Source organism: Lepus europaeus, chromosome 13 (genome assembly GCF_033115175.1).
Source record: "Lepus europaeus isolate LE1 chromosome 13, mLepTim1.pri, whole genome shotgun sequence".
In the NCBI taxonomy this organism is placed as follows: domain Eukaryota; kingdom Metazoa; phylum Chordata; class Mammalia; order Lagomorpha; family Leporidae; genus Lepus; species Lepus europaeus.
In genome coordinates, this window is record NC_084839.1 from 51,118,867 (window position 1) to 51,143,007 (window position 24,141).

Genomic DNA, 24,141 nt, shown 5'->3' on the forward strand with positions numbered 1-24,141 from the left:
TTGACCACAGCAATTACCAGGGTGCACCTGTTCAAAGTCGACAGGGGATCTTCACTGACATAGCTGGCTGGATTGCCTTTTGCATCCCTCACCCCCTTTTATATTTTTCAAAGCAAGGTTTAGAACACAAGCATCTGTCTAACAGAGATGAGGACCTGTGTTTAGTCTTCACCAGGGAGAAAGTTGCCCTAGTCTGTTAATGCTCCTGAATGGGGACGAGGGGTCAGCTGAACTTAGGCAAAAGATGAAAAAGGCAACAGGTGATTTTAGAATCTTTATTACATGAAAACCATGGTGTAGGGTTTTTTCGTTGTTTAATTTTGGTGGAAGAAAATATTTTAATATGTGTAGGTATTTAGAGTCGGCTGTTTGCTTGTTTCTTACGGGTTGTATTTCTGCAGAAGGTGGCACTGATTCCTACAGTGAAGAATCGGATTCGGACTTATCCGATGTGCCCGAGTTGGACTCTGATATTGAACAAGAAACTCAAATCAATTACGATCGCCAGGTCAGTGAACAGAGAGCAATGGAAATGCATAACCCAGAACCTGGATCTCACTGGATTTGAACATTGAGCTAAAAATGGCAGGTAGTTCATCAAGAGGGAATTAAGGCAAAAGTAAGGAAAACTGCCTACTTTTTGCCTTTAAATATGGGTTAAAAAATAAAGCACTTAATGGATCATATCAAGAAAAACTGAACCTATGACACGTGAGCCTTTTGCTTCCCTAACACCTAAAATTTGTCTATTTTTTTTTCAGAAAAATGTACAAATCAGCTCAGGATTTTTTCATTTTCTTAGCAGAGCACAGAAGCATGGGTGTGCTTTGCAGGATGGGTACCTTGAAGCACAGGAGTTTACCCGGGAGCTGTTATCCTGGTTTCTCTAACTCAAATTGACCGTTATCTATTTAATTAAAGAAATTATCCTTTTAATGCAAGGAAAAGCCCAATACAGTTTGCATTCTCCTCTGGTAAGAAATCATCGGTAATAGAAAGGTTGATCAATTATGTCTAAGTTTTTTGGGAGGCTGCACTTTCATTTTGGCACTCAACAGTAAGTGCTAAAGTGATCTTTCACAGGCGTCTAGGCCAGTGGCCTTGGTGTGGTGGTAATGGTGGGGTTCTGTTTTCTTCCTTGTTGTTTAACAAAGGCATGCACAGCAGATTCCATACATGAACATGGACTGAGTAAGACATCAAATTTCATATGTGTCAGCTGTCAATTTTCAGGAAAGAAGAGATGGAATATGAAGCCAAAGCCAGACCTGGGAGGGGCTCACTCCCAAGTGAACGCACAGCAGAGTTGCCAGCGAACACCTAGCAGAGAAAGTGCCCCTCCCTTACAGACTAGCAGTTTATATAGTACTAAGTGGCGGGAAGGGGCCTGGGGGTCTGAGCTCAAGCTGGGCTGCCAAGATAGAGGGAGAGCCTGGGCTTGGTCTAAAGGTCTCGTGAGATCACAGTGTGAGCTGGGAGGGGTTTGGGCTGAGGCTGAGGCTGGACTCTGGGGCTGAGCTGGGGGAGAGAGCTTGGGAGGAGAGGGGAGAGCTCAGGCTACGGCTGGACTCTCCAGATAGCGCAGTGTCCATCCATCCAGGCAGGGTGGGGCTGCATTAGCAGGGCAGAGAAATGGGGGCCTGCTTGCTGTATGTAGGTGAGAGATCAATATGGATCTAAAGCTTTCTGTCTTTGCTCCATCATCAGTATTGTTCATGGAGCCTTGCCATATGTACCTGTGGCAGCTACTATGTGTTGAGTATCTCTGAGGCCCAGATCCTGTGTTTTGTGCATGTCAAGTCCAGCCCCATAGTAACTCTGAGAGGTTAACTTTGACATCACAGTGGTGTTAGGAATGCTCAGGGGTGGAGGTTTGGCACAGCAGTCAAGATACTGCTTAGGACGCTCACATTCAATAGCCAAGTGCCTGTTTACAATTCCTAGCTCTGGCTCCAGTTTCCAGCTTCCTGCTCAAGTAATTATGTCCCAGCCAGCAATGTGGGAGACCTGGATTCAGTTCTTGATCCCTGGCTTCAGCCTGGGCCATAGTTGTTATGGGCATTTAAGGAGTGAACTACCAGATGAGAGTTCTCTGTCTCTCTCTGCCTTTCAAATAATATATATTTTTTAAATGCTGATCTGGACTTCTCTACAAAGCACACTTTGGTTTGGACAGGCAGAGTGGACAGTGAGAGAGAGAGACAGAAAGGTCTTCCTTTGCCGTTGGTTCACCCCTCAATGGCCGCTGCAGCTGGCGTACCGCACTGATCCCAAGCCAGGATTCAGGTGCTTCTCCTGGTCTCCCATGCGGGTGCAGGGCCCAAGGACTTGGGCCATCCTCCACTGCCTTCCCGGGCCACAGCAGAGAGCTGGACTGGAAGAGGAGCAACTGGGACAGAATCCGGTGCCCTGACTGGGCCTAGAACCTGGTGTTCCGGCGCCGCATGCAGAGGATTAGCCTATTGAGCCGCAGCGCTGGCCACATTTTCTATACACTATGTGCTTTGTCTAAGTACTGAATTTATTATGTTTCAGATTATTAAATTTTTTCAGTCCATCATTGGCACTTGGGGTTTAGAAGATTGGATTAGTACAAAGGCAGTCCATCTATGGCTGTGTCAACTTCACCACTAAATTAGCTTGATAATTTTTGTGTTGATCAAGTAAGTTGTATAATATAACTACTGAATAAAAGGATTTGAAAAGAAATTTTAATGTGGTAATATCACACAAACAATATACCCTAACATGAAGGGGAAATGAAATTTAAGCAAAATAAGCATAAGATTTAGGAAAAAAAGAAAAGATACTTTCATTAGTTGGGAAGATTTTTTTGTAAAAAAAAAAAGATACAACAACAAGGGAAAGGTAAATCCTCTCTGTTAATGTGTTTTAAGTGCTATCTCCTATGTGATTTGATTTATGGTTACTATGTTCCTGAGTTAGTCCTTGACATGGACTCTTCACATTCTGCAGATGGGAATTTGAGGTCCACAGAAGTTAGGAAACTTGATACACCCAACTAATACCAAAGACTAGAATCTGGTGCTGTTCAATAAACAACTGATGAGCTGGAGAAAGTATTATGAGTTCACATGAATGATTTAGATTTTTAAGTGAGTGACTCATTGTGTCCATTGTAGACTTAAAACAAGTAAGATGTACTCTTTCTTTCATTTTTTAAATTGATCTCTGGTCAAATCCTAAATATAGACTTTTATTACAAGCAATGCAATTTGATAGAAACTATTTTGCAGAAGATGTTGAGCCAAGTGATTAAAGTGTCTGGGTTTGATTCCCAGCTCTGGCCCCTGACCCCAGCTTCCTGCCAGTGCAGATCCTGGGAGGCAGCTCAAGTAGCTTGTGATAGCTCAAGTAGTTGTGGAGATCTGGATGGAGTTCCTGGCTCCTGGCTTTGGCTCCAGCCCAGCCCCAACCACTGCAGACATTTTAGGAGCAAACTAGCAGAAGTGTGTCTGTCTCTTAAATAAATAGAAAGCTAAAACATATTTTCTATCATGAAGATGAGAAATTAACAGACTGTATTTCTATTTCACTGTGTTAAGTTGATATTTCTTAATTGTGGAGCATAGATATGTGATAAATAACGCTGGTTTTTACATATATTTAAATTGGAGGAATTAAGCGTCCTCTCAGCAGCAGTTTTCAGTCCTAGGTTAGGCCAAGGAAGTGAGCTGTGCTCTGGATCTCACTCTTACCTGTCAAAATGCATGAGGCTATGAAAGGACGATACTTCCGAAGAATGGTTCTAGGAAAGAAGTCACCGTGGCTCCTGAAGTCCCCATTTTGCAAGTGTGAGAATCATGACATGATTTCTTGCCTTAGAAGAAATTTTTAAAAAGTTTGTTTTAAAAATAAAAAATAAACATTTGTTTTATCAATAACTTGAAGAACTGCTTACTAACATATCAGCGGAATATTTTCTAGAAGTAAATTGCCTAAAAAATCAAGAAAAAAATCACTTTAAAAATTTTCATGCTAACTTTCTTAGGAGAAAGTAATATTTGATCTTATGTCTTATGTTTTCAAGAGTGGTGCAGGGAAGCAGTTAAAGGCTTTCCAAGGGTGCTGAGATATTGATGTTTTGAAAGCCGAAGGAAGGCAGCTCAGCTAAATGCCTGTGTTGTGCTTTAAGGTTTACAAAGAAGATCTACCTCAGCTAAAGCAACAAAGCAAAGAGAAAAACCACGCAGTGCCCTTCCTCAAACGAGAAAAGGCTCCTGAGGACAGCTTGAAACTCCAGTTCATCCACGGGTGGGTCCTGGGGACCTGGTGCGTCCTCCCTGCCTCTGCCAAGCCCTGGGCAGTGCTCTCATCAGGTTAAAGGGGCCCCCCTTTATGTGAATGATTCAATTGCAGGCTGGCGGTTTCCTTCCAACTTGCACTCCGACTTGGGGTGGATATTTTAACTGATTCCCTGTAATGTGTGCTCAGTGCATGTCCTGTGACTGTCACAATATGACGGTCTTTGGAATTAAACCACACGCCATTTGTGGCCCAGCTGCTACTGTTCCCTCTGCCACTTCACTGCCTTACCACCACCACCTCCCTTCCTCTCTTCACGGAACCCCCTGCTCTCTTTTGCTAGTTCTATCCTGACATTGTTTTCTTTAAATGGTTTTTCTTAGATGCCCAACATCATTTCGGATTTTGTAAAATAATATATACCTTTGCACGTTTCAATTTGACATCTGAAATTTTTCAGTGTATGTTTAAATGGTTGAGAAGATAATTAAAAGGCTGCAGTGGAACCTGGATACCATACATATTTGATTTGCACTATTATTAATTTTTAAAATACATGAATATTTTAAAATACATTAATATGTGCTTCTATAACAGAGCATTTTACATCATTTATACTTCTACTTAAACTCATATTTCCATTCTAATTCTCTCATAAATTTTTATTCTAACATAATGTTTTCATACTTGAGAATCTTTTTTCAATGTATCTTACCTTCTCCAAGAAAAAAAATCTACAAGTTCAATTTAAATTGTTTCCTGTAACCTTCAGGACTCAGTCCTGTGCGGTGTGGCTACTGAGCACTTAAAATGTAATTTGAGAGGAGATGTGCTGTCTCTAAAAATGTACGCCAATTTTGAAGACTTAGCCTGAAAAAATTTTTTTACTGGAGTGTTTTTTTATTGATTATGACATTGCAGATGTATTGTGTTAAGATACATTACTGAAATAAATTTCAAAGTTTTTTTTCTTTTTTTAATGTGACAACTAGAGATTTTACATGATACTGCTTGCATATTTCTGTTAGATGGTGCTGGTGTCAACAGTGTTTTTAGCTTTAATTATAATTATTGGTAGTGAAATTTTACTAAGTCAGCAAAAATACATTGCAAATTATGACACATAAGTACAGAAAATTTTTATTGAAAATGATGAAGATGGAATTTTTTCAGTTAGCATATCTGTAATATTATGTATTAGTAGAATGTGGCAGAGCAAGCCACTGAGAAAGTTTATTCTCATAACTAGTCAGTATGAGGGTAATTTTATAATATGAAATAATTTTATAATAAACTATTGAATGATCATTTTATAATAGTAAATAAATGTTACTCATTCCTTTAAATTCCTTCTGTATTATAGACTCCAGAAAATCACATTTTCATTTCATTTTGATCACAAAAAATAGTAATTATCTGCTGACAATTAAGTCCATGTTCACTTTTGTTAAAAACCATCAATTGACTTGTATAAAAGATTCCTTAGCCATTAGACTTGTTCATTTTTCAATATCCACACCTATATTTGTGTTGTCCCTTCGTTTTGGTGCTCCTGGAAAGTTCTGTGTCCCAGGGTAAGGAACCATTGTTAAGATTCCGGATGGACAAAGAGAGTGGCTTTCTAAAGTGAGAGGAAGGCATCTGTGAAAGGGGAGATGAGAAAGGCTACCCTGTGCCCCTCTCAGACCAGTGAGAACACATCTGGGAGCTGGGAGCTGAGCTGGCAACAGATTGCATTGAAATCATCAGTGCCTGTGTGCCTCCCCCACCCTCGGAGGTTCTCACTGCCCCATGTCAACATCACCATTCCATGTGACTGAGGAGATACCTGGGGTTCCACGTGTACAAGTTCATGAACGTTGGCTTTACTTCTGACAACTCCCATTCAGTCAGTCGCTGCTTATTCAACTGCTGCGCGTTTCTTGCTTCAGTTACAGAGGCTACGACTGTAGAAACAATCTCTTCTACACCCAAGCTGGAGAAGTGGTCTACCACATTGCTGCAGTTGCTGTCGTGTACAACAGGCAACAACACTCCCAGAGGCTGTACCTGGGGCACGATGACGACATCCTCAGCCTGACCATCCACCCTGTGAAGGACTATGTGGCCACTGGGCAGGTACATATTTGTCTGCAAAGACCAGGGCCCTAGCCAAACAGGATCTACTTTTGAAACCAGTTAACATGTCAGAAATTCAAGAAGTATTTGATAGAAATAAACATGAGGCAGGGAGCTAAAGATTCAGTGCGCCTTGGGTCCTTCCATGATGACTGGAGAATCAGCCCATGTGTTCTGGCTCCATTGGGAAGCCTCTGAGGGATAATTTTCTTGAGGTGATGAGATCAATGAATGGGACCAGCTGACGTTCCTATGGTGGAAGTTTTATGAATGAGCAGCTTTATATATTTTCATATCACTGTTTTCCCAGGTCTCAGTACATCCTAGGTACTTGATAAACATTTATGGAATAAACAACATTTTAACTCTAGAATAACACCTAGTTATTTTTGTAAAACCTAAAACCATCAGAATTTTAATTAATTGATTTAAGCATTACAAAAACTAATTTTTATCTGAACTTTTTTTTTTATTGAAAAGCTACTCAAAACAGGGGCCGCCTATTGAGTCATTTTGGGGTGAACATGGAGGAATAAAGTCAGTTTAGTAAAGAAAGAATGTATTAGGCTCGTATCTTTCTGGAAAGCTAATATTATATAAACTGTTTTCAGTTTTAGAATATGGTTTTGTTCCCTTTTAGCGTAGGCTTTTAATTGCAAGTAATGCAATTAAATATTAAGCTGATGCTTAATATCTAAGGGCCAGGTTCCAAGAGAAGAAAATGTGGTACAATGTGAAAATTTAATGTGGAACAGTTAAACCCTGACTATTTCTGGATCTTGCCATACAGGTAGTGAAAGCTTTTTCAACAGGGTGTGTAAGATCCATGAATAAAATTGAGAGCATGGAGGGAGTCAGCCCCCAGAAAGGTGCATTTAGAGGAGAAAGGTGATCCATAGCTTTTTATATTATTGTAAAATATCCCCCAGAAGAGACAGTGCATTCGTTTGTACACTGATTGGCTGCATCTCCAGCTCCAAAGTAGAGACCATCTATTCTGCATTAGCTCACATTGTTAAATTTTATTAGTAATTGGTCCTTGTTTTGCCTTTTCACTTGACTTGGGAGGGGGGGGATATTTCTTATGGATGATGCATGATTCATGGAGATTTAAGTAAAAAAACAAGAAAACAGAGATTGGTTCTTTGCATACCACTGAGGACATGTGTCACTGGAACTGTGTTTGATTGGGAAGCAAACCAATGGCAATCAGTAGGCCAGCTGCCACGAGATTAGGGGGACTGGGGATCCACAGGCAGTGTAGGAGCTGCCTGGGTTCTGCTCAGTCGTGGCCATGGTTTTGTCTCCGATTTTCGCTTTTAGAGTCATTATAGCCAACATGGCTTTTCCCCTGCCCGCCCTGTTTAAATGTGAGGAAAATCTCTTTACTGTAATTTTCTCTTCTTGGAAGTGAGTGTGATTATCGTGTGTCCCCACAAGAAAAACCTACCTTCATGCCAGTTAAACCTTAAAACTATTATTTCCCAGGGAGAAAAATAGGCGTAGGCCTTGTTGAGGTGAGTAAAATAATTGAGAATGGGTAAAATAACTCTGTGGCTATTACCATGACAACATACAGGTGCAGTCCTTGACCTGGAAGTAGATTCTTGTGCGCAGTTGAGAAGGCAGGAGAGGGCAAGGCAGAAGTGACGAGAGCAAAGCGCACTAGCCACCTGGAGTGGAGTCTTGAAAGCCCCTTAACTGGAAGCCGTGTGCCTCGTCAGGTTCTGCCAGTCCCCAGCCTCTTAGATGCCTCCTGCCTTAGTTGCCTCATCCGGACAGTAACGGGGTTCAGCCGGATGATTTCTGAGACTCTGCCCTCTCCAAATAAAGTGTGTTTCTTGATTTCTGAGCAGTGTTTGACTCTAAGGAACAAAATTACTTACATTTCCACTTGTGAGAGGTTAATTACAGTCTTCCTGGTATTTAAGGTTGGAAGAGATGCCGCTATTCACGTGTGGGACACCCAAACTCTAAAATGTCTATCACTGCTGAAAGGACAGCACCAGAGAGGAGTGTGTGCGCTGGATTTTTCAGGTAAGCTCCGGTTTGGCACTAGAGTCACTGGCAAACAGGGCTACACTGAGTTTTCTTTATAGAAACATCCTCCTCCTAAGTTGAGCTCTGTTTGTACGGCACATGCTCTGTGTATGTCACCTACACAGTCTTAAACTGGGAATCCTACATGTGAATAACTCGCCAAAAAATGTGGTCTTTGGGTGACACATGCTTCCCTTGTCTTCCTCATTTCCTCTCTCCCAAAGTCATTGCCCAGAGCTCTAGCTGTAGTCTGTTAGCCTGAGCGATTTGAAATCCTGAGCAGCTGTTGCTGTTGAAAGACTTGGTTGCAAATGTCTGGCAGAACATCAATTTCATTTCCAAATAAGTAGGAGCTCATCATTTAGGATTTAAAACATAAAGAACTGAAGGGAGGGCAGAAAATTCTCTACAGAAAGCCACTTTATGATGTTAGTATTTTGGAAATAAACTTTATATTGAAAAAAATACAGGGGCCGGTGCCGTGGCTCACTTGGTTAATTTTCCACCTGCAATGCCGGCGTCCCATATGGGCACCAGGTTCTAGTCCCGGCTGCTCCTCTTCCAGTCCAGCTCTCTGCTGTGGCCCAGGAGTGCAATGGAGGATGGCCCAAGTGCTTGGGCCCTGAACCCCATGGGAGACCAGGAGGAAGCACCTGGCTCCTGGCTCCGGATCAGCATAGCTCCAGCCGAGGCGGCCATTTGAGGAGTGAACCAGCGGAAGGAAGATCTTTCTTTCTCTCTCTCTCTCTCTCTCTCTCTCTCTCTCTCTCTCTCTCTGTCTAACTCTATCTGACAAATAAATACATACATACATAAAAAATAATACAACCTAAATGCTTATAGGATTATGGAAAGTCCTGTCTACTCATATTTTTGGTGGCATTGAAAATTGACTCAATAATTTTAGAAACCAATGTATAAGAAAAGCTATAATTAAGGCCAGCGCCGTGGCTCAATAGGCTAATCCTCCGCCTTGCGGCGCCGGCACACCGAGTTCTAGTCCCAGTTGAGGCGCCGGATTCTGTCCTGGTTGCCCCTCTTCCAGGCCAGCTCTCTGCTATGGCCTGGGAGTGCAGTAGAGGATGGCCCAAGTGCTTGGGCCCTGCACCCCATGGGAGACCAGGATGAGCACCTGGCTCCTGGCTTCAGATCAGCGTGATGCGCTGGCCGGTGGCCATTGAAGGGTGAACTTAGAAATCTTTGGTGAAATTTTTTTTTTTTTTTTTGACAGGCAGAGTGGACAGTGAGAGAGAGACAGAGAGAAAGGTCTTCCTTTTGCCGTTGGTTCACCCTTCAATGGCCGCTGCGGCTAGCACGCTGTGGCCGGCGCACTGCGCTGATCCAATGGCAGGAGCCAGGGGCTTATCCTGGTCTCCCATGGGATGCAGGACCCAAGCACTTGGGCCATCCTCCACTGCACTCCCTGGCCACAGCAGAGAGCTGGCCTGGAAGAGGGGCAACCGGGACAGAATCCGGTGCCCCGACCGGGACTAGAACCCAATGTGCCGGCGCCGCAAGGTGGAGGATTAGCCTAGTGAGCTGCGGCGCCGGCCCGGTGAAAAAAATTTTTAAAAAAATCTTTGGGGCTGGTGCTGTGGCATAAGATGTAAAGCTGCTACCTGTGATGCTGGCATCCCATATGGGTGCCAGCTGGAGTCCTGGCTGTTCGACTTTCTGTCCAGCTCCCTGCTAATGTGCCTGGGAAAACAGTGGAAGATGGGCCAAATGCTTGAGCCCCTGCACCCTTATGGGAGATCCAGATGAAGCCTCTGGTTCCAGTCTTTGCGCCAGTGCAGCCTTGGCCATTTGGGGAGTGAACCAATGAATGTGAGATTCTTTCTCTGTCTCTCTCTCTCCTCCACCTCCACCTCCTCCTCCTCCTCCTCCTTTTTCCCTCTGCCTTTCAAATATATGAAATAAAAAAATTTTAAAGAATCTCTCATAAAGCAGTCCTTGATATCTTAACTGGAGCAAGGAAACTGAATACTTTTAGAAGAGGTGGGGAAGCCAGTTGTGTCACTGCTTCTAATTCCCATTTTTGACAAATGAATTCCTAGAGGTGAAATATTTTCTGCATAAGGAGGGCATTTCAATTTTAACAATACTAATACTATCTCTACTTCCCAGATAAGATCACTAGTGAAAAGCCCATTTATTCAGACAATGCATTATTTTTGATTATGGAAAAGTATGTTTTGGCTTTACAGGTTTAAGTATGGTGTTAATACATAAACAATAGAAATAAATCCAGTTGGAGGTCTTTAGTATTAGAGCTTTCTAAAATAATTCGGGGGGGCCGGCACCATGGCTCTCTTAGTTAATCCTCCGCCTGCGGCAGCGGCATCCCATATGGGCACAGGGTTCTAGCCCCAGCTGCTCCTCTTCCAGTCTAGCTCTCTGCTGTGGCCCGGGAAGGCAGTGGAGGATGGTCCAAGTGCTTGGGCCCCTGCACCCGCATGGGAGACCAGGAGGAGGCACCTGGCTCCTGGCTTCAGATTGGCACAGCGCCAGCCATGGCGGCCATTTGGGGGGTGAACCAACGGAAGGAAGACCTTTCTCTCTCTCTCTCTCTCTCTCTCTCTCACTGTCTAACTCTACCTGTCAAATAAGTAAATAATAATAATAAATAAATTTAAAAATTCAGGAAAAATTCTCACTAATGTCTATTGTGTTTGATTCATCACAATGAATGGTTGCTTACAAATCAATCTGTGGTCGTTGATTGAATTTTGTGGTCGCTGTGGTGACTCCTGAAGGTGTCAGCTGAGGTCCTTTGGTTTCATTTCTACTGAGAGTATTTAGTGTTTAAATACAGGTTTAGTCTTGAAGCCCTGCTCCACTTAGCAGACCGGCAGTAGTAGAGATTGAGAGAGTTTGGTAGTATGGCCCAAGTGAAGGTGAGCAGTGGTAGGTCCCGAGCTAGAATTGGGTCTCCTGACTCCCAGCCCAGGCCCGGTTGTCAGTTGGTGAGAGGTATGCAGGGAGTTCTCTCTCGGCCCTTGGGCCACCTCATGCCCCTGTGTGAACCTGTGGCCCAAGAGTCACACTGCAGTGCTTGGTGTGTTTGCTCACTTCCAGGCTCCCTGTGCACAGCAGCAGTGAACCCCAGGGGCCCCTGCCACCCTCCAGGGCCACTGTGGAGGGGCCGAGTTGGTGCATGGAGAGCACTGTGTGGAAGTGCCCTTTGAGTCACATGTGGCAGGGATAAACTCTGCCTTCTTTTTGGAAGCAGATAGGAAAGTGAGTGGCTTAAGTCAAAATCCCAGGGGAGAGAACTATGTGGGTCTCCCTGCTGAGCCCTGTGAACAGGGTCCCAACACCGGGCTCATGGTTTACTAGCTAGCTGGTGGCCCCAACTGTGTGCCTCAGTACTCCCAGAGCCACTGGTCTCTCATGAGTCAGCTCATTTGGGGCAGTGTTGTGGACACATAACTGTTAGGTAGATTTGTTACTTATTAGAGAAATAAATTGTCATAGAAAGATAAAGCAAGAAAATGAGGTAGAAGCTAGACAACAAATAAGCAATTACCTGTAGGGATTTAGCTTAATTTATTCTTGCGACTTTTCTAAAGCAAACAAAAAAGCTTTTTAGTTTAGTTTCTTTTTTTAATAAGATTTTTTTATTTATTTATTTGAAAGGCAGAGTTACAGAGAGGCAGAGAGAGAAGCCTTCAGTCTGCTGGTTCACCCTCAAAATGGCCGATCCAAAGCCAGGAGATTCTTCAGGGCCTCTCATGTGGGTGCAAGGGTCCAAGCATTTGGGCCATCATCTAGTGCTTTCCCAGGCCACAGCAGAGAGCTAGATCAGGAGTGGAGCCGCCGAGACTCGAACTGGCGCCCACTGCAGGCGGCGGCTTTATCTGCTACTCCACAGTGCCAGCTGCTGTCTAATTTCTTACAGCATGATCCATAATTCTGGATTATGTAGATAAGGAGGAATAAATTTATGTTACCTCACTTAGCTGAGGAGCATATATAACTGAACTTACCACTGTCCAGGGCAGAAGGAGCCATCTCTGCTTTTGTGCCAGCAGTAAGGAGAGTGCTTCCTCCTCGTGAATGCAAAACTGGATTAGAAAGAGAGGAGTGTTAGAGCACATGAATATTCTCTACTCTAAATGTCACCACGTACCTTCTAGAGACCTTCCTGGGGTGATACCGACTTCCATAGCAGCACCTTGAAGACTAACCTGATTCCGTTGTATTCGGTTTGGACAACTTATGCATTTCTTATGAGCCCTGAATAGGAGGACCAACTCGTCTGAATAAACATTTTCTAATTTGCCCTTCACTGTTGACATTAAGTGCCGTAGACTTATTCCTGGACTGTGTCACCACCATCCATAATTAATACACACTGCGACTGGAAAGATTTGAAAGGATATTACGTAGACTCCAAAAAATGCTGCCAAAAGTCAAAACCTCCACCTAACAGGTCAGGGAACAATGGATTTTCAAACCTAAATCAGGCGTCTAAGGGGAAGTGAAAATTGGAGAAAAAAATGGAAAGGCAGCCAATTACATTTGCAAATGGTGTGCTATGCAGTGGTTGCTTGCCCCTACAGAATTCAAGAAAAAGTCACCATCCCAGAGAATTGTGGCTATTGAGGCACCTCTGGGTTTGTACTGTGTCTTCCTCAGCTATCCATAGTGAGGGTACTCTGATTGGAGTGGGAGGTGGCCAACCATAAAGATAAGATGATGGGGCCTTGCAGAAACACCGTAGAAAATAAGCCACCTCCCATCTTCAGTGAACATCATTTTGCCCTTAGCTGTTCAGAAGACACAAAACTGTCATTTAAAAAAAGGTGTGAATGCTTGCCTTCCAAGGAGGACATATTAATACAGCTACACAGATTTCAGAAAAATGACATAAGATACAAAACTAATAAATGCAAAAAAGGCATTAGCCTTTTTGCAGTGCATTTGAATGATAACTAAAACAGTTAAAAATTGTGTAGCTATCTAACATTGTACGTTTTCTTTCCATACCACCTGTGGGCATATTCCATCTTCATCTTCCTCCTCATCCACAGTGTCACCAGCTTGTGTCGGGGTCACAGAGAAAATGCCATACATTACTATAAGCTTTAAAAGAGCTTATGATCCAAAAAGGGAGAGGGAACACACAAACAAAATAACCAAATGCAGCAGCATGCAAATAAAGAAATATAACCGGGTCCTACCAAGAGGCAAGGAAAAGATAATGTTGCTGAGATTAATAGGAAATCATTACCAGTCCCCTCTCCCAAATGCATAACAAGAGGCTTTGTGGTTTGTTGAGCTAGACTCTCCCTTTCTCTTCCCTTCTTTCTCCAGAAGAGGAGCAGGCCGTGGGTTCCTGTCAGTTGCGGGAGGGAGTCGGGGGGGGGGGGAGTCTCATTCAAAGGGTGGGCACTGGTTAGCCCTTAAGGTAGGAGTGTCAGATTGCACCAACAAAAACCATTAGAGGCTGCATTAAATTTTAATTTTAGATAGTTATTTTTATCTTAAGTTAATATTCCGTGTGATGGGTATATAAATACATATGACAGGTATAAGTATTGCATATGACATACTTATACTAAATAATAGTTTTTGCTTATTCAGAATTCCTTTTGGACAAGCCTCCCTTTATTTTACCTTCATTTGGGGTCTACCCGAAGGCCTGCCTTTGAAAAGAACAGTTGAGACCATGGACCTGGGAGAACCAGTTCATCATGTGTTTCTGTTTCTTTCCCTTAGCAAAGAGATTCTGATAAACTGAAGCAGGATGAGCTTAATCGCCCATATCCTATGTATCCTATGACCTCACAGCGGGGCTTGATGGGCGCTTCTCCTTTGAACGGAAGCAGTAAGCAAGGGACTGTACCCCTTCTGTCTTGAAGGGAAACAGCAAATTATTTTCATCTCAAATTTAATTATGCCTTTAATATATTAATTTTTTCTGGAAATCAGCCAAAATATCCTAATTATGGAACTCTTTGATAATATTACATGCATTTGTTACTAAGGGGAAATTTTCACACTATAGTACATGAGAAAAGATGATAGCTTATTTAGTATGATCCTAGTTTTGTATTTCATTTTTCAAAGTACATTTATGTAGAGAAAAAGACTAGTAGGATATATATCAAGTGTAGGCTTACAAATCTGGAGGATTAAAATTATTTGTTTATCCATGCTTTTTAAGTGTCGTATAACAAACATACCTACATTTGAAATAGGAAAAGTCAGATACTAAATTCTATAGTTTTTGAGAGGCAGAATGAAAGTGAGCGTGAGGGAGCAAATGCTGTCCCATCCACTAGCTCACTCCCCAAATGCCTGCAATGGCCAGGGCTGGGCTAGTAGCTGGGAACTCAAGCCAGGTCTCCCACAAGGATTGACTCAATTATCTGAGCTAACACCACTGACTCCCAAGGTCTGCACTGGCAGGAAGCTGTGATCAGGAGTCAGAGCTGGGAATAGAACCCGCGCACTCAGGCATCTTAACTGGTGTCTTAACTGCTAGACCAAATGCTTTCCCTAGTAATTACATTTTTTAATTGCAAAATCATCTTTGCAAAGGGATTGCTAAAGTTAAATTTAGTTTCTATAATGATCTTATCTTAGAAGAGTTAAATTGAACTCAGTATTTTAGAGCTGAAAATAGACACAGGGTGACAATGCCAAATGGCTCTTGGAATAAATGTCGTGAGATTTGCCTGTCACAAAATAGACAAGGTTTTGTGACTTACCTCAGGGTCCCCTGCATGGCTCTGTGGCTCTGGCCAGACTGTCATGGCAGCAACTTATTTCAGCAACCACTTACTATGCCTTAAAATCTCAGGTTTTACTAGTCATGCATTTCATACAGCGGGGTCCCTTTCCCATGTGATCTTTCCTAACGTCTGAGAGCCCAAAGAATATTCTTAAGGTCAATTTCTTGTTCCTCTTGACAGTATACAAAGTGTTTTGGTTTTGCAGCAAAGCAATGAGTCATTTGACATTTGTGTTGTTTTCATACAGCTGATGGAAAATGTCTGGTGTCGGTTGGTTTAGACGATTTTCACAGTATTGTGTTTTGGGACTGGAAAAAGGGAGAAAAGATAGCCACAACAAGGTAAGAAGCTGCCGCGGTCTTATGGCATCTACTGGGACCATGCTTTGGTAAAGGTCAATACTTCTCATTTCCTGGTAAGGTGGCGTCTTGAGGCTCCGAGGAAATTCACACAGAAAGCTTCCCGCCCGAGGGAGAGCATACCGCAGTGTTTCACGGGGCCAAACTTGGTGTTGAGCTATTCGTGCTTGTTGCTGGGAGCTGCAGGATTCTGAAATGCCTTCCAGAGTTACCCGTCACTCTGCTCTCTGTGGTGCATGCACGAGCTATATCAAAGCCCTCTGCCAACAACAGGAAAGCAGCGTTTTGCAGGCTCGTGCCTTGCGCCTTGTTTGCTCTGTGAAGGATTGTCAATGTCAGTGGAGTCAGAAGCACCATTTGTCATGAGGCCATGGCTGGCTGGAAAGGAGGCCCCATCGTGTGCGTCTGCCACTCGCCTTCAAAGAGGCAAATTGTTTCCCTAATCTCCCTCTCTTATAAATAGACTTTTCGAGACCGACTGCTGTTTATAGACCACCTGTCCTCTCATACCCCAGCCTCCCTCCCTGCTGAATCAGCACTCAGTGTGGACATTGCTTTCCACTCTACTTACAGTGAGCTTAGCTCTGTGCCCAGCCTGCTCAGAGGTCAGGATCGTTGGCACCCAGGGCCCAGCGATGCGGTGTGTTGCCCAGACACGTTGTTGGTGTACCGCCCTCGGAGCTCCTCCCCACATCACTCCGTGTCCTTTCTGCCTTATATTTGTTCAGTTAATGGCCTTGGACTGTAAAACTCACTTTCTAGATGAATGTCTTCCTGCACGAGCTTGACTGGGAAAGGGCTTTTGGCAGTTTGATGTAATGAATGGCAATCCTTACATGGCTGTTGACTCAGAGTGGCAGATGGAGCCCCAAGGACTGCCGCTGACCATCTTGGGAGAGAGAGAGGAGCTTTTCTGATGACCACGGAGATGGAATTCCTGCGGCGAGTGGCAGCTCGTCAGCCTGCCAGCCCAAGTGGTTTCTCTCTCAGTCTTTCTGGTATCCTTCACTTGCTCCCACTCCCCTCTCACACTCAAAATTCTGCTCCTAATCAGAACTCTGGTGTCTTCATGGGCTAAATGCTGAAGTTTCAGTTTCATATTTTTGAAACATACCATGTGCGTTTGAAGATAAGTTTAGGAAAAGCTCACGCCTGCATTTACAAAGCCATGGAAGCGGAACTTTCCTGCTAGAAAACCCTCCGTAGATATGGGTCGCTCACCAGTTGTATGTGAGTAACCTTAACACAAATAGAAGAAAAATGTCTCCGAGTGCCAGAAAAGTATATGTTTTATGTAGTTAGTGGATAATGCTACTTCTCTTAGCCTGACACAAGCAACTTACCACCTTTGTGCTATTCACACAATTTCTATTTGTTTTTGTTTTTAACTTCTATTTTATTTTATTTTATTTTATTTTATTTTATTTTGACAGGCAGAGTGGATAGTGAGAGAGAGAGACAGAGAGAAAGGTCTTCTTTTTTTGCCGTTGGTTCACCCTCCAATGGCCGCTGCGGCCGGCGCATCGCGCTGATCCGAAGCCAGGAGCCAGGTGCTTCTCCTGGTCTCCCATGCAGGTGCAGGGCCCAAGGACTTGGGCCATCCTCCACTGCCTTCCCGGGCCATAGCAGAGAGCTGGCCTGGAAGAGGGGCAACCGGGATAGAATCCAGCACCCCGACCGGGACTAGAACCCGGTGTGCCAGTGCCGCAAGGCGGAGGATTAGCCTGTTAAGCCACGGCGCCGGCCCACAATTTCTATTTGTAATCGCTCCCAGGACTTAAGACCTCTTCCCCAAATGGGACACCCGCACAGTTACCCTTGAAGAACACTTTTGGACTGGTGACATTAACCAGTGCTCTTTCCCAGGAGGACTGTCAAGGACTGTTAGAGTACTTTTGAAGAATGCTAGATTTTTTTTTAGAAAACTTGTACTTTCAAAATTTATATTTATTAAATATAACTTTTAGATTATAGCAGTTTCCCCCCATAACCACCTGCAAACCATCCCATTTCCTGCTCCCTCTCCCACCCCATTCTTCATTAAGATTCATTTTTAATTATCTTTATATACAGAAGATCACCTTAGTATATACTAAGTAAAGATTTCAACAGACTGCACCCGCACAGACACAGAAAGTATAAAGAATTGTTTGAAGACTAGTTTACCGTTAATTCGCATAATACAACACATTAAGGACAGAGGTCCTATATGAAGAGCAAGTGCACAGTGACTTCTATTGTTGAACAACAATAGACACAACAATTGACACTCTTATTTATGATATCAGTAATCACCCGAGGCTGTTGTCATGAGCTGCCAAGGCTATGGAAGCCTCTTGAGTTCATAAACTCTGACCTTATTTAGACAAGGCCATAATCAAAGTGGAAGTTCTCTCCTCCCTTCAGAGAAAGGTACCTCCTTCTTTGATGGCCCATTCTAAAGAATGCTAGATTTTACAACAATATATAAGTAAACAAAAATGGTTACATAAATACCTATTTATATAGCAATAATGAATAGTTATATAAGCATATAAGCAACCAGACAAACAGATACATAAACATTCTGCTTATGACCTTAAATGAGGGGGCTCTTGTAGATAGAAACTTTAAAAGCAATGGTTTGGGGGCCAACATTCTGGCACCATGGGTTAAGCTACTACCTGCAAGGCCCACATCCCATTTGACCACTGGTTCAAGTCCTGGTTGCTCCGCTTCCAATCCAGCTCCCTGCTATTGTACCTGGGAAAGTAGTGGAAGATGGCCCAAGTGCTTGGACCCATGACCCACGTAGGAAACCTGGATGGAGTTCCAGGCTTCTGCCTTCAGCCTGGCTCAGAACTAATGGATGGAAGATTTCTCTCTCTCTCTCTCTCTCTCTCTCTGTGTGTGTGTGTGTGTGTATGTGTCTTCCTTTTTATGTATAACTCTGCCTTTCAAATCTTAAAAGCCATGGCTTGAAAGAAGTGACAAAGTAGCACTTCATGGATTGATAGGTGGCTGGATTGCAGGAATCAGCTTAGCTCTTGAGAGACCCAGTACACTCTCAGAGAACAGCTGACCCAGTGCCACCTTTCACTTTGCACTGCTGTGTCTGTCATTGCCAGCATGGCCTCTGAAGCCTCGACAGCAAGCCAGTTTCTGGGAGGCCTGCGGCTCTGCCAGGTAATTGTTTTACCCCTGTGCCCACTACTGGGGATGTGAACTTCTACTGGGGGCAGAACAGAGTCCTGGTGGTGCAGCTGGTACCCAGTGCTAAGGTGGGCTGGGTCACCACACTGAACTCTTCGTTAAAGTTTTTTTTAATTTGAAGTTCAGGGAGGGAGAGAGGCAGATCTCCCGTCTGCTGGTTGACTCCATAAATCCCATAACAGCTGAGGCTGAACCAGGCCAACATCAGGAGATAGGAACTCAAACCAGATGCCCTACTTGAGTGCCAGGGATTCAAGTCCTTGAGCCACCACCTGCTGCCTCCCAACATGTGCATTCGCAGGAAGCTGAAATTGGGAATGATGCCAGGACCCAGACCCAGGCACTCGGATATAGGATGCAGTCTTCCCAAACAGCAGCATCTTTATTTTTTTAAAGATTGATATTTGAAAGGCAGAGTTAGAGTTATTAGAGGGAGAGAGAAAAAGAGAAATCTTGCATCCGCTGGTTCATTCCACAGATGGCCTTGACGGCCGGGGCTGGGCCAGGCCGAAGCTACGAGCCTGGAGCTTGTTCCAGATCTCCCACATGGGTGGAGGGGCCCATGGTTTGGGACCATCCATCGCTGTTTTAACCTGCACCCATCTAGGGTGCCAGCATCCCAGGCAGCATCTTAACCTGCTATACCACAACCCCAGCCACCTACTCCCCCCAAGTCCCCAAGCAGCATCTTAACTTTGTAGCAAATGCCTGCCCCTCAACAATGCAGTCTTTTGTTTTTTGGTTTTTGTTTTTTGTGGTTTTTTTTGACAGAGTTAGACAGAGAGAGAAAGAGAGAGAGAGAGAGAGACAAAGGTCTTCCTTCCATTGGTTTATCCCCCAAGCGGCCACTACGGCTGGCGCGTTGCGGCCGGCATACTGCGCCGATTCGAAGCCAGGAGCCAGGTGCTTCCTCCTGGTCTCCCATGTGGGTGCAGGGCCCAAGGACCTGGGCCATCCTCCACTGTACTCCTGGGCCACAGCAGAGAGCTGGACTGGAAGAGGAGTTACCGGGACAGAACCAGCACCCCAACCGGGACTAGAACCTGGGATGCCGGCGCCGCAGGTGAAGGATTAGCCTAGTGAGCCGTGGCGCCAGCCTTACAATGCAGTCTTAAGAGTTATCCTTCATTTGTGAAAATATTTATATGAACCCACACTTTATTGTTCAGAGAAACTGGAGAAATTTAGAATTAGCACACAGAGTTCTTATTACAAGATCTCTGATGCATGCAAACTATTTGAATGGGGTCTTTGCATCTTTGTTAATTTTGATAATTTTAGCTCTGATGAGTGATTTTATTCACCTCCATTACAAATGGGCTTCTTATTTTTTGCCTTTAAAAGTTGTCCAAATTTTAGTGTCGTAGACCAGCAACCCATTTAAAAACCAATGCCATTCTTTTGTGGGCAGTTGTTGAATGGCCTAACATCAGTGTCAATCAAGGCAGAATAGTGAGACAGGCGCCCCTCTGCTCCTTTGTTTGGATTTGCGTTGCTCTGGCAACATGACTGGGCAGACAATGACTAATTATGATTAGCCAGCTTCCTCTCAGAAGCTTGGATGGCAGAGATCTCAAGCAAAAAGTAAAATTATGAAGGTGCCTGACAAGAATGTACCCAATGTTAATCTGAAATGGTTTTGCTCTTAGAAAGCTTAGTGGCAAAATGTAGGCCCAAGACAAGCAGGTATGAATTAGCCTGATTGCTTGACCTATTTTAGCTCCCTACCCTTACATACATTTGGTGAATATAATATAACCTCCTGCAAAACTTAGTGGCACCTTTTATTCCTCACTTTTAAAAAAAATGTGCATCTATTTTTAAAAATAGCCTTATTTTCTTCTGTTTTCAAAATAATACATAACCGCTATAGAAAAATTAGAAAGCATAGAAGGGCAGGTGCCATGGCACACTAGGCTAATCCTCCGCCTGCAGCACTGGCATCCCATATGGGTGCCAGGTTCTAGTCCCAACTGTTCCTCTTCCAGTCCAGCTCTCTGCTATGGCCCGGGAGGGCAGTGGAGGATGGCCCAAGTGCTTGGGCTCCTGCACCCACATGGAGATCAGGAAGAGGCTCCTGGCTTCGGATCGGTGTAGCTCCAGCCATAGCAGCCATTGGGGGGGGTGAACCAATGGAAGGAAGACCTTTCTCTCTGTCTCTCTCACTGTCTGTAACTCTACCTGTCAAATAAATAAAATCTAAAAAGCATAGAAAAGTGCCAAGAAGAAAATATCATCTGTAATTCCACATCCCAAACAACCATGGTTAATATTTAACATGCGTTTTTGGTATATGTGCTTCTATTTTTATTGGATAGGATATTGTGTATACTGTCCATGTAATTGACTTTTTCCTCATGCACCCACGTGGCTCACTGTCTTCTGATGTATGTCACATGGCTAATTCTAAGTTATTCTTCTGTATTGTAAGCCATTTTAAAAATCTATTTTGGAGATGTAGAAATCAAACATACTCTAATCTTTGTTCAAGTCCTTTCACAAAAAGAGAAACAGCAAAGTCATAGGCAGGACTTTGTTGCTGTGCAGGTGAAAGGGTTCTCAATGGAAGATTGGCCAGCAGTCTGCTGGTGTAGCTGCCCTTGGCTTCTAGAAGAGGCTGTCTCCTTTGTTCCTCACCCCCACTCCCTGCCCTGTGCTTGATGATAGGGTTTCCGTGGCCCCATGTTTTCAGTTACTTGTGACAGGGGTCTGAGGGATTGTTGGGTGGTAGGGCTGGCCACATTCTTATTCTTTGAATTCAGGACCTGAAGGTATTTGCATTTTGTTTTTCTTACACACAGACACAGTTGTATGCAACTTCCATACACATTTAGCAAGCGTCCAAGAGAAATACAACAGATATCCAACCTGTGGTCTTAATTTAGATGTTGACATTAGCTAAACATGCCGTCATCGGCCAGTTTAGAACTTTACCCACGCCAGAAACTACCTTGATGCTTGTATGACACTAAGAAATAATATGAAAATTTAAAGTAACCTCAGCAGTTTTTCTAAATATTTGAAGTAGCATGGATACAACCAGGCAGGATTATTTTCTGTCTAGCAGATAGAATTTGTTATATCAGTTCTTGATTTCCATTTTGATTTCTCTAGCCTCTTTTCTCTAGAGTAGATACTAATGGTTTTAGATTCTGGAGGTTGGAGGGGGGGGGTGGTACTCCAATCAAATAATCTTTGACTATTTAATGTGGTTTACAGTTAGCATTTCTCTTTAGTATATATTCTAGTGATTACACTCACAAATAATTATTCTTGCACATATATATAATATAAATAATTGGCTGATGTCTGCTCTGTGTTAAGTGTGTTTTTTCTTGTATCTAAACCTTTCGATCTCCTTCCTAATTGTTCCTGATACATCCAATGACATACTGTGGCTCCAGTGTCCACATTCCCCTTTGACATTCAAAGAGACAAAGCCTCAAAGTCAGTCCATAATGAGTCAGGTTTTTTTTCACCTTTCATCTAACCTTTTGTTTTAAGATATTTATTTATTTAAAAGAGTTAAAGAGGAGGGGAGAGAGAGAGAGAGAGAGAGACATAGAAATGGAGCTGGGTGGGGAGAGGGAGAAAAAGAGAAGAGGAGAGGGGAGAGAGTGCCTGCATCTGCTGCTTCATCCCCCAAATGATTGCAGTGGCCAGGGCTGGACCAAGCCAAAGCCAGGAGCCAAGAGCTTCATCTGGGTCTCCCTAAGCACTTGGGTCTATTCTGCTGCTTTTCTCAGGCCATTAGCAGGGAGCTGGATAGGAAGTGGAGCAGCTGGGACTTAAACTGATGGCATATGGGGTGCAGGTGTTGCAGGTGGCAGCTTTACCAACTATACCACAACGCTGGCCCCTTTTTTTTTTTATTATGAAAACTTTCATAGTTACACAAAAGTGGGGGCAATATCATAGGGAAGACCTTGTACTCGTCACTCAGCTGCAACAATTATCAGCACCTGTGCTTTGTACAAATCTCCCCTTGTTTTCTTTCACTTTTGGGCAAGAATATTTTAAAGAAAATTCAGGGTATCATGTCATTTGACCTGTACAGGGGTACCTCAGAAAGTCTGTGGAAAATGGACTTAAAAGATAAATCTATTTTGATGCAAAAAATTCTTGAAACCTGTGTATATCGGGTGCCCTCAAAAAGTACACACAGAGAATGCCCAGTCTCAGGAAGCTAAGTGTGCATTTCAGGAAGTTTTTTGTACCAAAGTAAACGTCTATTTTAAGTGCATTATTCCACAAACTTTTTGAAGTGCCCTCATATGTACTTCACCAGATGTTTCTGAGAAGCCACATTTTGAAAACCACCATAGCATTATCACAACTAATGGAAGCACATGAATTTCTTTCTGATGTATTATCCAATTCATAATCAAACATTTCTCATTGCTTCAAAGATGACAGTTGCATTCAAATCATCACCTTTTGAGAGGCAGAGAAATGGGGGGGGGGGTTCGTTCACTCCCCAAAGGCCTGCAGCACCCATGCTTGAGCTGAGAACTCAATCCAGGTCTCCCATTTGGGTGGCAGGAATCCGATGACTTGAGCCATCACCACTGCCTTCCAGAGTCAGTTTGGGCAGGAAGTTGGAGCCAGGTATTGAATCCAATCCAAGCACTCTGATACGCGACATAATCATCCTAACTGGCGACTTCAGGGCTGGGCTAACTGCCCACCCCAAGCCTCTTATTTTACAGTATTCCCCATCCGCCCTGTCTCATGCCATGAATGCTTTCAGAATCTGGTCATTTGGCCAAGGGAATGTTTTACATCCTGAACTTGACTCAATCTTCGTGAAATCATTTCAGACATTCCCCTGCACTTCCTGCTAATGGCAGCTAGATCTGTGGGCTTGAATACAGTCATTCAGCTCTTACAAAATCACTTTATTGATTACTCATATACAAACGACTCCTTTGAAATGCACAGTAGTTTTTAGCACATTTACAGAGTTGTGCAGTCATCACCACTATCTAATTGCAGAGTGTTTTCTTTTTTTTTTTTTTTTTTTTTTGACAGGCAGAGTGGACAGTGAGAGAGAGAGACAGAGAGAAAGGGCTTCCTTTTTGCCGTTGGTTCACCTTCCAATGGCTGCTGCAGCCGGCGCATCGCGCCGATCTGAAGCCAGGAACCAGGTGCTTCTCCTGGTCTCCCATGCGGGTGTAGGGCCGAAGGACTTGGGCCATCCTCCACTGCACTCCCTGGCCACAGCAGAGAGCTGGCCTGGAAGAGGGGCAACCGGGATAGAATCCGGCGCCCCAACCGGGACTAGAACCCGGTGTGCCGGCGCCACAAGGCGGAGGATTAGCCTGTTAAGCCACAGCGCCGGCCTGCAGAGTGTTTTCATTCCTATATCTGTTACCAGTAATCTGTCTTCTGTCTATGAATTTGCCTAATTTAACCTTTTATAT

General features: G+C 43.7%; 1 protein-coding gene across 1 annotated transcript in view; it reads left to right on the forward strand.

Moving 5' to 3' along the window:
- The window catches only part of EML6 (EMAP like 6), a 297,135-nt gene that overhangs the window by 178,466 nt on the left and 94,528 nt on the right, over positions 1 to 24,141 (forward strand). The window contains exons 12-16 of the mRNA XM_062209442.1: positions 402 to 508; positions 4,157 to 4,275; positions 6,198 to 6,384; positions 8,316 to 8,421; positions 15,415 to 15,508. Of these exons, the coding sequence (XP_062065426.1) occupies positions 402 to 508; positions 4,157 to 4,275; positions 6,198 to 6,384; positions 8,316 to 8,421; positions 15,415 to 15,508 (613 nt within the window). The remainder of the gene's footprint in view (positions 1 to 401; positions 509 to 4,156; positions 4,276 to 6,197; positions 6,385 to 8,315; positions 8,422 to 15,414; positions 15,509 to 24,141) is intronic.